The 15,272-nt window shown below is 37.3% G+C and overlaps 1 protein-coding gene across 1 annotated transcript in view; it reads left to right on the forward strand.

Annotated features, from left to right (window-relative positions):
- LHX5 (LIM homeobox 5) overlaps nt 1-13,627 on the forward strand; it is a 35,619-nt gene extending 21,992 nt beyond the window's left edge. Inside the window, exons 4-5 of the mRNA XM_056552279.1 lie at nt 7,702-7,867; nt 11,996-13,627. Of these exons, the coding sequence (XP_056408254.1) occupies nt 7,702-7,867; nt 11,996-12,363 (534 nt within the window). The 3' untranslated portion in view covers nt 12,364-13,627. The remainder of the gene's footprint in view (nt 1-7,701; nt 7,868-11,995) is intronic.
- The last annotated feature ends 1,645 nt before the right edge of the window (nt 13,628-15,272 follow it).

Consider the following 15,272-nt stretch of genomic DNA (forward strand, 5'->3'; position numbering starts at 1 on the left):
TCCTAAAACCAGGTGTATATCTATATAAAAATAGTGGAGCATGATCTTTCTTAGCAACATTTTTTTCTGTGGGGCTTTTTTTTCTGTAGCTTTTTTTTTTTCTAAAGCTCAATACTTTTTTTTTCAAGTCCCTGCCTATTATTTAGTTTAAAAAAAAGATTGGTGGGTTTTAATCCTCATTTCACCGGCAAAAGAGTGAGGTCCTTCCCTTGTGCCTCAGACGGGGGTCCCCATTCATCGCCCTGAAAGAGTTGTAATCCGGATCCTATAAGCCCTTTAGAGGGGCTTGTACAGGATATGATGCTTTTGATAAAGTGGTTTTCATGTTTGATGGTTTTCATGTTCCTTCTCTTGCGGCTTATCCCAGTAAGAATTCCTCCAAAGTTCTCAGTAATCCCTCATCTTAGGGGTGGGACGCCATGACAGAACCAAACTCAAGGGATGAGCTGTAGACCTGCGGTTTTAAAATGCCATCACCATTTTACTACACTAAGACTATCACTTAGGTTGTAATTACCTTATCCTCTTCAACAACATGTAACTACATTTCATACTGTCTTTTCTACAAGTGCTTAAGTAAATTGCATACTAAACAATCATAGTCCCTTTTTTTATACAGATTCCTGGTACAGTAAGTTTATCATCTAGAATATACATAGCTGATCTGAAGAAGGGGGTAGCTCCCCGAAACGCGTAATCCTTGTTTTTACACAGGGGTCAAGTCTTGGGGGAAAAAAAGTGTGAGAACTCACCCATGCTTTCTACTCAAGGGCTGGTCCTGCTAATGGGAACAGTTTTCCTGCTGTCGAAAAAGTGCAGGACTTCAGTTCCCATGCGTTCCTCCAGGACTTGAGCCCTGTTTTTATATTAATTTTACTTTAATAAACCCTCCAGTGTTTTTGCTCAACTCTGCTCCTCTTGCTCGGGTTTATTTTACTCCTCCTCGAAACAGGAGCGCCTCTTCTTGGTCAGTTTTCCTCTACTTGTATTATAGAATATACATAGTGTCATTAGTCACAAAGTAAAATAAAGTGGCTTCCCATTGACATTAGATCATGTTCATGGTTGGCACACAGTCCATTAGTTGAGCTGTACTGATAATTTAATACTCAGACCTTAAGGTATAGAGTGAACTGGGAATGTAAGTAAGACTGGAGATGTAGCTGGCTGTACAAAATGAATTATGCTTTATTTAGATAAAATATGACTGCCTATTATCTGAGCAGGGCCCTTGCTACAGATATAGTACATACACTATATCATAAAATGTGGTAAAATATAGTTGCATAAAATTATTTGGTACATATTGAATAAATTGGCACAAAACTAGGTGGCATTATTTGTGTATGTACCATATCTTAATTTTATGCAACTGCTTAGTCATATTTTATCTAAATAAAGCATAATTCATTTTGTACAACCAGCTACATCTCCAGTCTTACTTACATTCCCAGTTCACCCTATACCTTGAGGTCTAAATCCTAATAATGTTTTTATCCTTAGATTTTTAGCACTACAGGTATAGTGCAACGCAGTACCTCGGTATAAGGCATACCATCAATTATAGTGTGTAGCCACCCAAACTCTCAGCTTTTTTTATTTTGTTTATACTCATTCTTAATATTCTATAGATTTTTAAATGTTTTTATGTTAAATAAATTAAAACATAGTGATTTTTTGTGCGAAATATATACACTATAAAGATAGTAGATTTACTACATTTATTAATCTTTGTTAGCACAGCCCAAACATGGTAAGAAAGGATGCACATATAGGATTTATGTATTCATGTCAGGGTTTCTGTCCCAATGGAGCTTACTATCTAATTTTCATAGCACAGGCAAATAAACACACAGGGGTCAATTTCATAGGAAGCCAATTAACCTGTCACTGTGGTTTTTGGATTGTGGGAGGTAACCAGAGTGTCTAGAGATGACCCATGCAAATGCGAGGTCGTTCATTCAACCTGCATGCAGATGGTGCCTGATTCAGAACAAATAAGAACGTCCCAGTAATGCAAGGCGGCAAAGCTAGGCAGTCTGCCAATGATGCTGTAGATGGGTAGATGAAAAATAGTTACGTTTTAGCAGAGGCCATCGTTACTTCTCTGTAAAGATAATAAACTTTGTTTGAGAGTCTTTTCTGAAAAACAGTTACGAAGTCGCATTTTCCTTATTACGTTCTGTTAGACTTTATTAATATGGCTACATATAAAGGTATCACACACGTTTTCTTTGTTTCATAAATTTCTGAAACTTAACTGAATTATCATGACACAAAAGATATATTCATACATTGTAAGTGTTCTTATTTGGGGGTACAATCAATATCTCCTGTCTCTAAAGGCTCCTGTAGTATAACTGATCACTAAAATAGGTGGTCCTTTTTGCCCAGCCAATGTGTAAACCCCTTTTTTTTTTATTCATTATTAAGTTATTGACACTTTATTTTTTTCATGTTGGTTTGTTCTCTGAAAGAAAATTAAGCAACTTTCTAAATTGTCCTTATTAAGAATTTCTTACCATTTTGCTGCTACTCAGAGAGGGATAAGGTCTATCTGACTCTGCTCTTAGTGTTAGAGATAGCAACTGGGAGGAGAAGTGCTTTACAGACCAGCTTAAAGATTGGACACAGGAGAGAGAAACCTTGTAGGACAACTGACACAGACGAAAATAGGACTCACACAGAAAATTTTATAGCAAAAGTAAGCAACATTTTTAATAAAGACCAATGGAAAAATGGGGGCAGGGGGGGGGGGCTAAACAAAAGTTCTAGTACTTACACTACCCAGACTTTAATTGGCTTAGGCTATTTGAAAATCAGGCACATCTGTCTACTTTAAGTTGTAAACTGCTTTTCAGTTGCCTTACTTTTAAAGCGTACCCGTCAGATCGAACAAAAAAACATTTTTTAAATATATCACTCAGTACCTAATCCTGACCATGTACATCAAATTTTTATGTGTCTAGCACCTTTATTTATTTATTTTATTACACTTTTAATTTAGCTCCCTAGTCTGAATTCCACTCAAACGGAGGGGGTGAGGCCTTACTGTGCAGGTCTCCGCCCCCTCCCTCAGTATGCTGTCTGCTCACATCTCCCTCTAGCATTAGCAAAACTACAACTCCCAGCTTATCCTCACTGATAGTAGCGGGACACAAGCTGACAGTGGGAGGATTTTTCCTCCAGCAGTGAGCCCTGCGCTCACAGCTGTCAATCAAGGAAGAGTGTCCATGACATAGGTGATGATGCATGGACACAGCAGGACTAGTATGTGTCCAAGCAGGCAGGGGGGCAGTTGTTTGGCTTTTTCAGAATTAAATACACAAAATTTTCTAATGAAAGCAATTGCAAAACCTATTGGTTTACAACATATCAAAAGTTTTTGTATCTGACAGTGCCCATTTAAGCCAAAAAAAAGCTATCCATAAAAAGGCACTTTTTGAAGTTTGTAAGCCACACATTTTTTTTAACCATGTCTGTGTTTCTAAGCCCCGCCTCTTTATCAAGCATAAAATCTTATAACATGAGCACCATTATTTATTTATATTTGTTGCAAACTGCAATAAAATTCTGGTGTACACACCTTTTTATTATTTCATCCAGTGTTCTTTGCACCACAGCAAGAATTAAAAAATAGCTTTTCTAGGGTGTCCATGGCCTTTAAACAATGACTGCTTTATGAACATTTTCAGTGCATGTCTGCATAAAATAGGACATCGGAAGACCCATTAAACATTAATTGTATAATTATAATATATAACCTTCACTTATCTCCAGTACAAGCTGCTTTCATTAGCATTTCCCACCACCTATTCAGATCAGATGGGATGTGCCCAAGTACTTTTATTAGATTGGGTAGATTTTCACCCATACAATTCTAGATTTATTTATAATTTTTTTTATGTGATCACTTGTCACATGGCAGAGCTGGTTTGACCACGTACAAGGAATATTTTCTTTTCTTGTTGTAAGGCTATATGATGTATTTAGTGTAGTGGTCACTGCAATGCCATAAGTATAGCTCAGTACTTGCATGCTGCTATAATGTTCACACTGTGGAACTTCCAAGCGGAATTCCAGCTCAGAAATTCTGCATGATTTCAAAGGGATTCTGTTGCACTGTGCATGCGGCAAAATTTCCGCAGTAGATGTTTCTGCTTCAGAGATCACAATTCCGCCGTCCACAGAAAGAATACACATGTCTATTCTTTTTACGGATTCCGATAGGAAATACTTGCCGTCTATGATATGGCACATTTCTGAGCGGTCCTATTGCCTGCTGGTACATTCAAATGTGCGGAATGTCCCCCAGTGTTTATTGGGCAGGCATTCCACACATTTTAAGTCATGTGGATATGGTCTTATAAAGAATTCTTGCCTCCTAACACTATTTTCCCATTTATCAGCAATTTAGTAAAGCACATAATAGACAAATATAAGTCAGTGATGATTATTTATTTAATCTTAATTCAACTGACCATTGCTTACCAAACTGTGGGGTGGAACTCACTGGTGAGGCATCAACCACTTTTTGGTGAGGTGTAGCTGGGAAGGCAGTTTTAAAAGAAGTGATCATATGCTACACATTTCTATAGTTGCACCAATCTCTGGTTTAGCAACATAAATGATTCTTTTTGTAGACAAATTTTAAGATAACATGAGCTAAATTGGCACTACATTCAATGGCAAGGCCCCAGTAGATAGAGCCATGTTACAGAGAAATTAAGATAAAGGTAATGAAACCCAGTCAGGCCAGTGTTGTAATTACCCCCCCCCCCCCCTCCCCCCCCAAAAAAATAGAATATTAATAGCTGGATTTGGAGTGCTTACATAAAGTTCTATATATTGCACTGACGTAAATACTAATTAAAACTTAATTTTTATTAGAATTTGATTAAAAAACTAAAGTGTACAACAAAAATTGGTAATCTTACTATATTACGGCCGCCATCCACTAGCTAATATCCACCTGTAGTGTGGCGTATATTTATAGTTGACTTTAAGGAATGTCACCGTGCAAGGATAGCATTGATAGCTGCCAATCTTGTGTTGGTATATACCTATACACACACCTAATATGGTTGAGGAATAATAGTCCCACAATTTCTCAAGACTCCTCCATCATATTGCACTGTGCCCAAGTATCGCCCCTAGAGGTGCATTGTTCTACAGTAGATGATTGTTTTCTTGGGCATAAGTGCACATCAAGAACATAGAGAAATAATGGCAGTGTACAGTCCAGTTATTTGCATGCAGACGCTATAGATGTCCACTATGTGATGTCTGATTGGGACTATTCACATTTTTTCCACAGAGTCCTACCTTATAGAAGGTACATCAGCATACAAAGTGACTAAGTGCGTGTCCACATAGTGCATATGCATAACAGCCACACTCTCCATGCAAAATATTCAAAGTGCTTATGCCAGTTATTGCACTTAGTCACATGAAATAAGTCTTGATGTGTGCTATGGTGTGTTAAGAAAAACCTGTCCTCCACGGTGCTTGCTTCCAGTCACTGTGGCCGTTCGATGATTGCCATCTTACATAAAGTTCTGTTCTCCTTTATGAGGTGGTTTGTAGTTATAAGTAGAAACCACAATGCAGTGTTGGAACTGTTGTACTATAGTTAGGGACTGGTATTTGTTGGGTACCGCTCCTGTGCATATTGTTTTGATGAGAAAAGTGGTACTGCATGGGATATCTGTTCCCTGATGCAGATGTGAACATAGACTTGGCACTTACCCATAGCGAATAAACATGTGGCAAACCAACACTACCCTGTGAAAAGTGATGGCCTCAAATTAAGGATGGGTATCCTTGGTCATCATACTGAGACATAATCTTCATGGCCAGTAGTTTCTTTATTAAAGATGCCGAACGGATTGGAAAGCGATTCCTTGTGAACAACACATTGATATAGGTGATAAAACACTTTGCCTTAGATGTCCTATTTTTATGTACTTGATGTTATGCTAAACATCTTATAGTGTTCCTTATGTTAGGTCCATAAATTTCGAGGGTTTTGTTATGAGGATATACTGTACACCATCCATTTTCATGCCACTATTGCTCTGCTCTGTTAGTCAGTGACCTTGTATGGACCAGTGGAGTGTGATGTCACCTAGTCCTTAATCATATTGACAAGATGACAAGAAGCTGTATGTTAGGGGTTTTGCAGTACTCGAACACGAAATTCACTGCAGAGGCTAATGCAAAGTTTAAATATAACTATAAGAAAAAACTTAAAATATTCTTTACAAAGACTTGTACATACTCCATTTTATATGTAGCCTTTTATAGTCTTCTTTGTACTTGAATAATTAAATATATAGTTCTATATTTAAAGCAAAAGACTGAAGGGTTAACTGTAGCATAATTGTAATTATTTTCTTAAAATAATGGCTTACCCTGAATCTTATACTCATTTTCTTGGCAATAATGTCTTGGGTTAAACTCGTTGTACAGCAGCTTAAAATAAAAATAACTATTGCTCACATTTTATATCCCTTCTTGCTTCTCCAATAGAAGTCTGTTAGTCTCTGCCAGATTTTGTTTACTTTGCTGCAGCAATGACATCACGTCCATCCACATGACCACTGCAACCTACCATTGACCTCACGGTTATCATGCTGTATATGCAAGCATCGCCATTCTGGTCAGTGATTGGCTATAGCAGTCACTTGGATGTACATGATGTCATCACTGCAGCTATGTAACCAAAGACCAGCAGGGACTACTGGAGTGACAGCATGGGAGATTTAATGGGTAATGGCTAGTTTTTTTAAGTTTTTTTTTTATTTATCAAATGTCCTGCTGTTAGACGAATTGTTTAAACTCTTAAACAACCTCTTTAATGCTACAGAAGATATACCATTTATTCTTACCACTAGTAGCAAGTTAAAGATAAGCTTGCAGAGTCAGATCCTGCTCTGTATGAAGCATTTTTGTATCACCAAATTTAAAAAATATAGCCAGTTGAACAATTCAGAATGTTTTTTTACACAATGAGGCCATGTTCATACAGCGGAATTTCTGTGCATAATGCTGCCGGAAATTCATCCAAAAGTTACTGCCCATTTACTTCAATGGGATCCCTCTTCCACAGTGGCAATTCAGCCACCAAAATTCCGCATTTCGCAAAATTTAAAGACCTGTCTTGTGGGTGGAATCCCATTGAACTAAACTGGGCTCGAATTTTGGCAGAATTCTGTGTTTAGAGAATTTGTGGGGAATTGATGATTTCCGCCATCTCTTGTGATTGGTCAACATTTATGTTTTCAATATAAACACTAATTCACTTTATTAGCCTTCTCCAGAAACTAGGATTATAATAGTCTTATAAATTGAGTATAAGTAAAGCCAGAAAGACATTGCATCATTGCCTAGCAGACTAAAGCTGCTGTTGGTATGATTGTATGTTAGTCTTCAATCTTAGGTGTGGAGGGAAAATACTTATTTGTAGAATTTCCACTGTCCGTAGCTACTAAAGAGTAATACCTTCTTCCTTTTTGGTGACAAGGCATCTTTGAAACTACATAGAAATATAGATAATTGTTTGACAGAAAAAGACGACCACCTGGTTGATCTAAAGATAGGGCTTTATTACAACATTAACACCTTTTCTTGTTGGTTAAATTAATTACTAACTACCATATGGCTAATTTTGTAATTTCCTTTTGTCTTACTTTACTACAGGTTTGGTTTCAAAATAGGAGATCCAAGGAGAGGAGAATGAAACAACTCAGTGCTTTAGGTGCTAGAAGACATGCTTTTTTCAGAAGCCCAAGACGAATGAGGCCATTGGGCGGAAGGCTTGATGAGTCGGACATTCTTGCATCTGGCCCTTACAGCTACTATGGAGGTAACCTACAGACTGAGTGTGATGTACCTTTAGACAGATTCTCAGCTGACTGGGACACCACCTGTGAGATGGAAGGCAGTATTGATCCTTACTGGTGAAAATCAAAGTTGGAAAATGGATATGAAGTTGTGTCAGACCGGACAATATATTATTTTACTCAACAGATCCGCAGTGTTGAAGTTTCTGTAATTAATTTGTTCTTATTTGTTTTTGTTTATTTTTTTTTGTTTTTTTTATAAATAAAGTATATATATAGCAAATATAGTAAATATATAGCATTTTTTTTATTCATGGAAGATGAGTATTTGTTCAAGGACCCTTCGGGAAGTTGGGTTTATACCTCACATTCATCCATTACATAAACAGTTTAGAATGTGTAGCTTTGGTTAACTTCATTTACCAATATATTTAACATACTCCAAAGTACATTCACTCACCCCTCCCTCAGAAAAAAGATAAACATGCATTGTGCCTTATCTAGTGGCATCTAAAAATAAAATATTAGAGGCAAGCTATGTTGACTTGACAAGCAGCAATGTGCTATTTGTCTCTCCTGATGCCAATTGCTCATTGCCTTTTGACCTTAGAATCCCAGATGAAATATTTTAATATAAGAATCTGCAGTCAACAAAGGGGGCATGGATCCTACTGTATTATAAGAATAAGAATAAAAAACGTACCAGAAATATAGGATGCACCAATGTTATGTTTTCTCAGGCAGTGTGATTTTCTTTTCATTAGAATCCCTTATTACATTTAAGTCAAAACTCCATTAATAAGAACTTTCATTAGAATGTTTTTTTTATCAAAATAGCAAACTGATATTATGTTCAGTGTTTTCCATCTCAGAGAAAAATTAGCTACCCCTGACAATGGTGCTAGCACTATGTTCTCCTTATGCGTGACCAAAGGCGTACAAAACTGTTTAATCTGTTTTATGCTTATGGCACCACTGGACTCATACACAATGTGTGTTCCATGCCAAGCTTTACACAGATTAAAGTTATGCAGCCTCTTTAACTCCCCTTTTTTAACCAAAAGGTCAATAAGAAAACTCATATTTTATTTAAGATGTATGACATTCCTTGTGTTGACCCCTATCAGTGCCTATTTAAGGAATAGTAAAGGATTTTAGTTTTCTTTATCCCTAAAATACCTTTGCCCTACCCAGAAACCTCATTTTCAAAGATTATACGATTGCAAAGCCTCCAAGAGAAGGATTTTCGCAAGGTTTCTTCCTGAGGTCTCTTTAATCTCCTTTTCCTCTCAATCCTCTAACCACCATCACCACCTCCGCCTCTTACTGCAGTCATCACCTCTTAAAGGTCTCCTTCCTTCTTCCTCTAAACTTTTCCTTGTGCGGCAAGTAGAAAGTTAAAGAGACATGTCATTGTAGAGGTTACATGCCCCCTCTGGGTTTTCCCCACTATGTGCTCCCTACTTTTCTGCTCTCCCCTCTCTACCTCCCCCTTCTTACTCTCTCCATCTCTCCCTCTCTCTGTAGTGTTGTAGGGGACAATAGCACAGCTGTTTTCTTTGTACCTTATTCAGACAACAGTTGTTCCAATTACCTTCACATTCTTTGAACATATGGAGGGTGATTGGAAGAGAGCAGGGTACCCTGCCTTTCTCTGTTTGTTTTCTCCTTCCTCCGATTCACAATTTACCCACTGCAATTATTATATGTGTGATGTGCCCTTGAGACATAAATAATAATCTGAGAGTAAGAAGATGCTGCCGCAGATTATATCAGTGTTTTCTCTTTTCATGTATTTCCCTTACCATTTCTATGTCTTCTCGCATCCTCCTGGTTTCTCTTACAACATTACATCCACTTGCTTTATGACCAAACACAAAGATTCAACAAAGGCCTTAAGCCATACTGCGTCTGCTCATCTGGCTTGGATTCATACATGATTGGGTCCCTATAATATCAATCAAATCTAGTTAACATATATATCTATATTTATCTCACTCTATATATATCTTCATATTTATTTCAGTTGATTATACGTACAACACAAAGTACTATACACCAGTATATGCACCATTTCTTCCTGACCATATTTGTTCAAAATATTTTTTTCCTTTACAAAAATGAATATAAGTAATGTAATATATCCAACCTGTCTCAGTAGTTTATGCTGTTTACAGCAATATCCTATAGCTCGGCCTTCCCATTCCCTTGCATCCTCTATTACCCCTTCCTTCCCTAGTTCATCCCGTCCATCTTTGTACCACATATATTCATCCTTCAATCCTTTCCACATCTGTGTCTCCCTCTGCCGAATCTTAGATTTTCCTCTCTCTTCTATACATCACCCCCCCCTTTACCATGTCTTTGTGATCTGTTACAAGTTAGATGTGTCTTGTTTCTTTGAGCTGTATGAATGGGGATGTCTGTTTACCAAGAGCTGTGCATTCTGTGCCCTGAATAGATTTGTATGTCAAGAGATTACAGAATGGGTTCTTTCATTCTGAGCAAAGAGCAAAACAAAAGAATCCAAATACATGGCTTTATTCCTTCTCCTTTAGGTGATTTAGTCGCAAATTCAATTAAAAGGATACTAAATCTGACCCGTGGATCTTTTACATAGGATCTTATTTTTGCATTTATATTTAGAACCCCAAAATAAAGAAATTTAGTTAAGGTTTTTTTTTTTCTGATTTATTCATAAATTTATTCAGAACCCCAAAATAAAGAAAAGTAGTAAAGGTTTTTTTTTTCTGATTTATTCATAAATGTATTCAAGTAAAGCATTTTTACCAAGGATCTTTATACATTTTTATAAAATAATTCTGTGTTCCTCAGTCTCTTGCTTTCACATCTATAGTTTATATGATATCATTTTTATTCAATCTTGGTACATTTTTTCATTGTGTAATAAGTAGCCTAAAAAGTAATTATTTCCCCATCTGCTCCCTCCCTGTATCTTTGTATTCTCCTGCTCCTCCCGATGCAGCCCAGCATACCCTGAACACTTAATGCCTTGCCACACTTACAAATGGGCTTCATTCTGCTAGCTGTGTGATTTATTTCTACTAAGTGTTTGGCTTATTATTTACCATTAATTAGGGTATGAGAGCGCTGACCCCAGACAGGCTAGTATTGTGGGAGGTGTTCATCTCATTGCATCAAAGAATGCCGCCGCCGGTGGAAGAAATGATGCTGAACTTTGTCAACATCACATGAAGACACTTGGCCTTTTAAATGATAGATAGTAAACAAAAAAGGTTTTGTATCTGCATCCATAAAAGGGGCTTCTCTGCTATGCAGCACCAGCATAAACCATAGATTTTTATAGGTATACCCCTACCTTTTATTGATTCAAAGTAAAGATTACATATTTATATAGCTCAGTCTTGGGCCTTTTTATATATACACACACATAAGTGAATACATTTGTTTATGGATGAAGCAGACTAAATTGTGTTGGATGATGTAATTCTACCCCCAAGCAGTTTCCTCTCTTTCTCTGAAATTGTTATTTTTTATATTTTAATTGTTATTTTTTTACATTTATATAAAACCGTTTTTTCCACCTAAGTTAAAAGTTGTGAGGGAAAAAAAAATGAATTTCTCACCTTTCCTGTCTTGGTCTTAATTAATGCAAAGCAAGTTCTTTTTTTCACAGTGGCTTCTCTCTCCTTTCATTCTTTTTGTCTCTTCTTCCACTTGTAGTTTTCATATGCTTGTCATCTGCTTTTTAATCCTATGGCGGGTTTTATCTGCAGCACTCTCTCGCATTGACAGAATAAATTATATATTCACAAGAAAACACACAAAAGAGCTTCTTTCTGGTGCTATCTCATGTACCACAGCCACCAAGACGAGCTTACGATTCTTCACGCTAGGCACTGCACTGTACTAACATGCATAAAGGGCCAAATGTAGACCTTCAGGAAACAAAATAGGTTAAAAAGCGATGTGGGCTAGGCCTACACATCACGGACAAGTCTATGTCCTTCTCACCGAATGTTGCCTTTCTTGCTGACAAAGCCATAGTCATTTAGGAATGAGGATTAGGAATAATTGAAAACAGAAAGATATGTTTTGCCATACTGTCCTTATGCATGGTATCTTATTTTTCTCTATTCTCAATCTATTTTCCTGTCTCTTCTTCACAGATTACCAAGGAGATTATTACGGAAGTGGAAACTATGATTTTTTCCCTCACGGTCCTCCATCCTCCCAGACACAATCCCCAGCAGATTCCAGCTACTTACAGAATTCAGGGCCAGGTTCTACCCCTCTTGGTCCTTTAGAACCACCACTAGCTGGCCACCACCCTTCAGAAAACCAAAGATATGCGGACATGATATCTCATCCTGATACACCCAGTCCAGAGCCTGGCATGCCAGGCTCACTCCATCCAATATCTGGGGAAGTCTTCGGCAGTGGTCCAAGTCCGCCATTTTCTATGTCTAGCAATAGTGGCTTTAATGGTCCTATACCCCATCAAAACCCTGACATTAATGAGGCCACAGTGTGGTAATACTCAGAAGCTTGGGGGATAAACTTACTCTCGTCATTGACCACTCATCAAGCATTTGTTTTTTATTTCATCCTTTCAAAGTGATAGGACAAAGACTCAATCCTGAATAGAGTATAAGCTGTCCTGGAGTACCTCCTGCTCTACAACACAACGCCCCATGCTGAGCTCGAAAGGAACACTCCTCTGACAAAAGGGACAAAGTAAAAACCAAAACAAAAAAGTACAGACACAACCAAAAGCCAATTCCCTGACAGTAGACCACCAGCCTGTCTCCTTGTATCTCATCCTGAAATACTGGACCATTATATCGGGATAAGATTCTTCATTGGGACCAAGATGGCACTGAAACCAAATTCACCTCCATGGCTGTTGAATAGACTGCCTCCTCCCTCTTATTGGAAAGCCAGTGAAACTACTAGTTTACCACATGGATTGGGACCAATACTCCTACTATAACTTTCTATTACTAGTGTCTTCTGAGCCACTTCCAAAAGATGCTAAGAAGAGGAAATAATTTAGCATTCGGATCATCAGCAAAAAGCTTCTATTCCAAATAATTTATTTCATTTGTGTTTTGCAGTTCTTTATAGAATTTTCTATTGAAACTATACGGAAGAAAATATTCAATCAGACGCCAAACCTCACCGTCACTAATGGGATAGAAAAAATAAAGTTCACTTTTATTTCTCCTGCATCAGCTGTGATGCTGGGCAGTACTTGCAGCAATAAGTAATGTTAGCAGACCTGTACATGCTAATGTGATGGATTGGATTTAGATATTGCTCCCACCTCAAGTTTTTGCATTGATTAAATTCTTAGCTGGTATTAACCCAGTGTGCTTAAGAAATGGGTGTCACATATATAACCCTTATGTTCTTACAATCGGATGATAAAAAGCAATGAAGAAAGAAAAACCCTTTAAAATAGTTCATGAGGCTTAAATTGATCTGTTTGATGTATATCAACAATGTGGTGTTAGGATGTCCTCTAGTGGCAAGTTTGTAGGATTTGTCTCTCACTGATACTAGGCAAAAAGTCACCTTTATTACTCATGCACCTCCAAGAAATTGTGCGCAAATATGTTTTATTTTTTATTTTTTTTTATATAACCTCCCAACCCTCAACAAAATAATTTATAGGAGACGAGAGGAGGGGGCAGTATGGAAGCCCCTTTTGCTGTACTATAATTTGAGAAGCTTCTAAGCTTCACCTTTACTTATTTTGTATAAAGAAATGAAAAAATAAAGTACGTTTTGTGTTTCATTATTTATTGCACAATGTTCACCAGCCTTTTCCTTTCTGACATCTTTGTATTCAGCTACAGCTGTGTATGTTCATGTTGCACACAATATGCATCCATTCATTTTCTTGTCTTAAATGTTAAATACTGAAATTTTATAGCAGGAAACATTTGCTTGTTGCCAAATAGATCAATTTGTATTGTTAATATATTATAACATTCAAGCATATTATTTAACCTTTTAGTTTCTATTGAAATTACATGGAAAAGTTAGAATTGGTATACAACCATCAAATCGTACCAATGAACCGCCACTACCCTCAAACCTATACTTTCCTGAGGTTTTAAAGGGGTACTCCCCTGGAATACATTTTGTTTTAAAGGGTACCTCTCGTCAAAAAAACTTTTGATATATTATAGATTAATGTATGCAGAATAACTTTGCATGTTATTAAAAAATATGCTTCTTTCTATTTAATTTTCCACTTTGAGGAAATGACCACTAGGGGTCTCCCTACCAGTCCTGGCAGCAAGCATTTCAGACTCATGCTGGAGTCCTAAACTCTACGAGCTGCCAGTCTGCTTTGTTCACAAAGGAGAACACTCAGAGCTGCCAGCCTGCTTTGTTCACAGCCTGTTTGGCTGTGAACAAAGCAGGCTGGCAGCTCTGAGTGTTTAGGACTCCAGCATGAGTCAGAAATGCTTGCTGACAGGACTGATTGGGAAAAATACAATAGAAAGAAGCATATTTTTAATTAACATGCTATTGGAAAGTTATGCAACATTCATTAATCTAAAATATATCAAAAGTTTATTTGATGAGAGGTATCCTTTAAATCAACTTGTGCCAGAAAGTTAAACAGATTTGTAAATTACTTTTGTTTAAAAATCTTAATCCTTCCAGTACTTATCAGCTGCTATATGCTCCACAGGAAGTTCTTTTCTTTTAGAATTTCCTTTCTGTCTGACCACAGTGCTCTCTGCTGACACCTCTGTCCATTTTAGGAATTGTCCTGAGCAAGATAGGTTTGCTATGGGGATTTGCTCCTACTCTGGATAGTTCTTAAAATGGACAGAGGTGTCAGCAGAGAGCACTGTGGTCAGACTGAAAGGAAATTCACAAAGAAAAGAACTTCACCTGGAACGTACAGAAGCTGATAATTTTTGGAAGGATTAAGATTTTTAAATAGAAGTAATTTACAAATCCGTTTAACTTTTTGGCACCAGTTGATTTAAAAAAAAATGTTTTCCAGTGGAGAACCCCTTTAAGCTATATGGACACCTAACTAAACTGATCAGCCATAGTATTAAAGCCAGCCCCCCCTAATGTTGTATGGGTTGCACCCATGCCCCCAAGACCCATCAAGGAATGGGCTCCACAACACCTCTAAGGTGACATGATGGTAGCAGCAGATTCTTTAAAGGGATCCTGTCAATGGATTTATGCTGGCCCATTTGAGAGCAGGATATGATGAAGAAGTGAAGCAGAGATCTGTCATATAGAGATTTATATGAGTAGGATTCAGAGTAGGATTTTTTTTTAATAAAAAGCAGAGTAAATGTTGACAGGACCCCTTGGAGAGACAATAAGAGTACTAAATAGTGATTGACAGCTTTTCCTGTATCCATGTGTATACAGAGTAAACTGTCAATAATACTGTATGGGCTG

This window comes from Hyla sarda, chromosome 1 (genome assembly GCF_029499605.1).
Source record: "Hyla sarda isolate aHylSar1 chromosome 1, aHylSar1.hap1, whole genome shotgun sequence".
Taxonomy (NCBI): domain Eukaryota; kingdom Metazoa; phylum Chordata; class Amphibia; order Anura; family Hylidae; genus Hyla; species Hyla sarda.